Source organism: Toxorhynchites rutilus, chromosome 3 (assembly GCF_029784135.1).
Source record: "Toxorhynchites rutilus septentrionalis strain SRP chromosome 3, ASM2978413v1, whole genome shotgun sequence".
Lineage (NCBI taxonomy): Eukaryota > Metazoa > Arthropoda > Insecta > Diptera > Culicidae > Toxorhynchites > Toxorhynchites rutilus.
In genome coordinates this window covers 189364622-189370543 of record NC_073746.1, presented here as the reverse complement: position 1 = coordinate 189370543, position 5922 = coordinate 189364622, and the positions used below count along the sequence as shown (strand labels likewise).

Sequence of the window (5922 nt, the reverse complement as noted above, 5' to 3'; positions counted from 1 at the left end):
CAACCAATGTGGCTACGGAGACCCCCATAAAGCACTCGTTATTAATTATTATTATTTTGTTGCTACATCGGATGAATTTTATTATATCTGTGATACTTCGAATAAATAACGCCGTTTTATTATTTAATTAAATGTATTTTTATTCAACACTCCAGAACAACATCCGATCTCTAATGACATTCCAACTAATAATGACATCTCGGTACAGGCCCGCATCTAGGAACACTGACGATAGTAGCGTATGAATGTCAGGCCCACACTCAGGTACCACATCTCCCCTTTTTTCATAAATGTATATTACGGTACGTAATCTGCAAATCTAGAAGGCTTCTTCGTAGCACGTCGCTGTCGTTTTTTAGGAAGTGAATTAGACTCATCATATTGATTCAACCCGATGTTAAACCCATTGAATTCACCATCTGAATTGGAAGATTCTGGCAAAAACTCGGGTAATGGATCATTGTGATTCTCGTTGACTTCCTCAGATGTTGGATTCGTTTCCGTTAATCCTTCCGCATTCTCAGACACCTTTTTCAGATGAGCAATATTGCGATCGTACGACTTGCCAGTCGCTGGATCTTCAATGGTAACACGCGGTCCAGAGCGATGCATCACAACGTACTCCTTTGGATTGAACGTCGTTGGTAACTTATTACCAGGCAAAAGGTTCTGCATAAGCACAGTATCGCCTGTTGCGAGTGAATATTTCCTAGCATGGCGTCGCATGTCTTCTGATTGTTTTCCTATATCCTTCAAAACCAGATCCCTGTCACGAGCTTCACTGCTGATGGGCATTGTCTCGATGTCATCCAGCGTGGGTATTTTGGATCTAATGGTTCTACCATATAACAGTTCCGTCGGAGTTTTTCCCGTGATCGAATGCGGCGTGGTGTAATACATCAGCAAATATTCACGGAGATCCCGCCGCCAATCCCTGCTGAGAGCATGACTGATCTGAAGGCGTTTCAATAGGGAGCGATTTTGACGCTCAACCAATCCATTTTCTTGTGGCCAATATGGAGTTGAGTGTCTGAGGGTAATTCCTTTAATTTTGGTGTACTCATCTAATTCATCTAATTCATTCTAATCCAACAAATTGCTTCGCGTTATCTAAAGTGATTGTTTGTGGATAACCGAGTCGACTAAATATTCGGTCAAGTCTTTCGACGGTTTCTTTCGCAGTTATTTTGGCCATCGTCTCCACCTCCTTGTAACGGCTGTAGTAATCGATAATCACAAGTAAATAGGTTCCACAAGGTAATGAGCCGAGAAAATCTACGGCTACCTCAATCCATGGCTTTGAAGGCATCTCACGACGGCTCAATGGTTCTGGTTTATTAGGCAAACTCACTAGTCTGCATCCGTCACATGCTTTAACCTGTTTCTCTGCATCCCGGTCCATTCCAGGCCACCAAACACGGTCACGCAGGCGTCGTTTCATCACTGATTCACCTGGGTGGCCCTCATGAGCCAAATCTAGCATGCGTTGTCTTAAACAATCTGGTACAACTAATTTATTTCCTCTGACTACTAGATCTCCGATGAATCCTAATTCGTTCTTGAAAGGAGTGAAAGGCTTAACTAGCTGTATATCCCAGTTTCCGGTACGTAGGCATTGCTTAACGGCTCCCAAAGTAGCGTCAGCGCTAGACATCTCCTCAAGCAACTGAACATCGATCGCCGCTGATTCCAGAACTGCTAGCACCATAAACTTGCTTTCAGCGTCAAACTCTTTTGGCGGTTGTTCCTCGACCAATCTTGAAAACGGATCCGCCACATTATTGATGCCTTTACGATATTTAACTACAAATGAAAACGACTGGAGCCTAAGCACCCATCGTTCAATCCGCGAGCATGGCCTGGACGTCGGTTTGAAAATTGCTTCTAATGGTTTGTGATCGGTTTCCAATTCAAACTTTCGCCCCAAAAGATATACGGAAAACGCTCCACTGCCCTGACCAGCGCGAGAGCTTCTTTTTCAGTCTGACAATAACGTTTCTCTGTCGTTGTGAGACTTTTACTGGCGTAGGCAATTGGTCGTGGATCATCATCGGTAGGTCCTTTGTACTGTAAAAGAACAGCTCCGAGCGCCACCGGCGAAGCATCAGCGATAACCCTGGTCCGCAAAGTGTTGTCGAAGAATCGCAAGTGTTGCACATTGCCTATCAGCTCCTTAAGCTTTTCGAAAGATGTTTGTTGTTTTTCACCCCAAATAAATTTGACTCCAGAATGAGTCAGTTCACGAAGTGGAGCAGTTATTGTCGCCAAATTCGGTAGGAACCGACCAATGTATGTCACTAACCCCAGGAAGCTCCGAACTTCTTCCGAGGTGCTGGGAGCACGAAACTTTTGAAGACATTCAACCTTACTGTTCGAAGGGCAGATTCCGTCAGGAGATATAACATGTCCTAAGAATTCTAATTCCGAAACTTTGAACACGCATTTACCCTGATTTAACAGCATTCCATATCTGTTCAGCGTTGACAACACTGCGTCGAGTACTCTATCGTGTTCCTGTTCTGTGCTAGCAAATATCAGAATATCGTCTATAAAATTAACCACATTTTTGCTAAAAGGACTCAAAATTTGTTCAAGGATTCTTTGAAATAGTTCTGATGCACAAGCTATACCGTACATCAGACGCTTATATCGAAAAAGTCCCATGTGGGTTATAAAAGTTGTTATGTAACGACTTCCGTTTTCAAGCTCCACTTGATGAAACGCTTCTTTCACATCAAGCCGGCTAAACCACTTTGCAGATGTGAATCTTGGTAGGAAATTATCAATTGTTGGCATTATGTGTCGTTCCCGCACAATGGCCATATTTGCTCTGCGCATGTCAACGCATAATCGAAGATCCCCGTTATCTTTAACCACTGTTACCAATGGAGATACCCACGGACTGCTACCTTCAACGCGCTCTATGATATCACTAGCCAACAGCGAATTCAATTTATCTTCAATTTTCGTCATGAAGGCGATGGGAGGCCGCCTTGGTGGTTGGCATACTGGTTGTACAAAGTCATCGATCGATACTTTAACCTGGATACCCTTAATTTTGGGAAATGGCTGAACTCCCGTGGTTTTTATTGCGTTAACTCCATGAGTACTCGGTAAACCGATAAAAAGGACGCCCAAGTCAGTGGCAGTGACTCGGCCTAATAAGCACTGTTGACCACCTTTGGCTACATAAAATGTAGCTATGGTTTCATGGATCTTGCCAATGTAATTTATGGATACAGTTGTGTCGAATATTCCCCAAAAGTGTCAACGGCTTCGCATTTTCACCATATGGTAGAAATACCTCGTCACAGTTCTTTGTTTGGTTCCATATCTTTGCCCCATTCGCTTTGATGTAGTTCCAAGATTGTTCATCCACTATGTTTTTCTTGCACCCAGAGTCCACGAGCACCTGCAGTACTACTCCACCCAGCTTGATTCTAATTAGCTCGCCTCCATCGCTGATACTGAACAGAAAGTTTTTACTTTCATTGTCATCTGATGTTCCTATCTCGTTCACTTGGTGTGACTTGAATCGTTTACTTTGCCATTTTGACTCTTGCTTTGGAAACTGTTTATGCTTCAGTGCAGGTAGAGATCGGCATTGCGCGGCAAAATGTCCGATTCGCTTACATTTTATACATTCCTTCAATCTTGCCGGGCAAGCAGAGTCATTTGCGAAGTGGCCGCTTCGACCGCATCGTGTGCACCCTCTATTCGTCATGTGTTTAATCTTATTCACGCTGGATAACGGTATGCAATCGGTATCACTAGAAAAACTTGTTCCTGGAAGACTAAACGATTTCGCTTGCTTTTTCACCGATTCATACGAGCTGACAATTTTGGTAACGTCGTCCAGTTTCAAAACATCTTTTTGCAGCAGCTGTTCCTTGAGATCGCTCGGAGCGTATAGAATCACCTTGTCAACCACGCTGATAGCCCGACTCTCTTCTGCATTACTACCAAAGTTGCACTTCGCAGCTTGGTCTTGACATCGAAGCATAAACTTTCCTAGTGTTTCCTCTGTTTCTGGTTTCAGTGTCTAAAACATGTTTCGTTCAAAAGTTTCATGCTGTTTCGGCGAAAAATACTCGTCTAGCTTGTTTATTGCCACTGCGAATGGATCGATTGATTTATCGGGGTCTTCCTGTACATCTGCTCCAGGAATAGAAGTAAAGATTTCTTGCAATTCTAGTCCAGCTTTGGCCAAAAAGATGTTCTTAATCCGTGTGCGATCAGTTTCTCTTGTCGTCGCGATTATGTAGTCAATATTTCTTTTATGCTTGACCCATTCGTTCTGGACTAAATTTTGGGGAAACGATTTCAACTTAAATTGGGGAATATCCCACTTTTTTATTTTTTTTATTAAATTCGTTTATTTTTACAGGCTCAGTTTCATAAGTTTAAAGGAGCCGAATTCTTAATTATATTTTTATTACTATACATAAACATTTTCTAAATCTAAGGTAAGTAAGGTAGAAAACCGATTACTCGCGGTCTACTCGAGTTTAGTAGGGTGACATATTTGTTCAGGAAAAGGATGGGATATAAGGACATTGTTACAATAATGATAATCTCACACACTCAATTCTTAAATCTATTCGTATATCTATTGTGTATTTACATTTCAACTTATTCTACTGTTTGTAGAAAGGGAACCAATTGCACGCAAAGGATATAAAGATATAAGGATATAAGGATAATCACACACGAACATCGATAGCTTTAAGGAAAATATAGATTTGGGACATGTAATCAAGGTCTAACCGAGTCAACACATCTCTCACCGGCACATTGGGCTGTCTTCCTCTAGCCCTGAGGGAGTTTTCTAAATTCGATCTGGCGACAAGATCCAACTCGCACGACCAAACAACGTGCTCGATGTCGTGGTAACCGTGGCCACAAACACAAAGATTGCTGTCGGCAAGATTAATACGAAAGAGTAGCGCGTCTAACGAACAGTGGTTGGACATGAGTCGGGAGAAGGTGCGAATAAAGTCTCGACTCAAGTCCAGACTTTTGAACCATGGTTTGAAGCTAACCTTAGGGATAATTGAGTGGAGCCACCGGCCCAATTCATCTTCGTTCCATTTGCGTTGCCAATTAGCGATGATATTTTTACGGACTAAAGAATAAAATTCATTGAAGGCGATTTGACGCTGATAAATATCGCCTTCAATCGCACCTACCTTTGCTAATGAGTCAGCCCTCTCATTACCCGGAATTGAGCAATGAGAAGGGACCCAGACAAAGGTAATGACATAACAGCGTCTGGATAAAGCCTCAAAACTTCTCGTATTCTCTCAAGGAAATACGGCGAGTGCTTTTCCGGCCTCACTGAACAGATAGCTTCGACAGAGCTAAGACTAAAGGGTGTGTCACATCAAATTGCATCACGGAAAAAACGCTGTAGAAATTCGCCCAGTAGACCGATCCTTTTGAAAATTTTAGACAGTAAAATAAACACTATTAAACAACTTTTGGCATTTTCTTTTTATTCATACTTCGAGCCCAAGCCCGTATGCTCGCACCTTCCTCTTTACCCCGTCCATAAGGTTCTGTACAACGTCAGGTTGTAGTTTTTTTTGAACAGAAATCTATTTTCTCTTGTAGTCCGCCTCCGATTTGACAACTTTTGGGTTCTTCCGGAGGGCCTGCTCCATAATCGCCCAATATTTCTCTGTTGGGAGAAGCTCCGGCGCGTTGGGCGGGTTCATTTCCTTTGGCACGAAGGTGACCCCGTTGGCTTCGTACCACTCCAACACGTCCTTTGAATAGTGGCACGAAGCGAGATCCGGCCAGAAGATGGTCGGGCCCTCGTGCTGCTTCAATAGTGGTAGTGAGCGCTTCTGTAGGCACTCCTTAAGGTAAACCTGCCCGTTTACCGTGCCGGTCATCACGAAGGGGGCGCTCCGCTTTCCG

General features: G+C 43.1%; 1 protein-coding gene across 1 annotated transcript; it reads right to left on the bottom strand.

The window, feature by feature from the left end:
* Nucleotides 1–297: 297 nt before the first annotated feature.
* On the bottom strand, nucleotides 298–4003 carry LOC129773745 (uncharacterized protein K02A2.6-like). The gene is made up of 4 exons (XM_055777391.1): nucleotides 3241–4003; nucleotides 1917–3185; nucleotides 1101–1803; nucleotides 298–1030 (listed from the first exon to the last, which is right to left on the bottom strand). The coding sequence occupies exons 1-4, from the start codon at nucleotides 4001–4003 to the stop codon at nucleotides 298–300; spliced, it is 3468 nt and encodes a 1155-aa protein (XP_055633366.1).
* Nucleotides 4004–5922: the final 1919 nt, after the last annotated feature.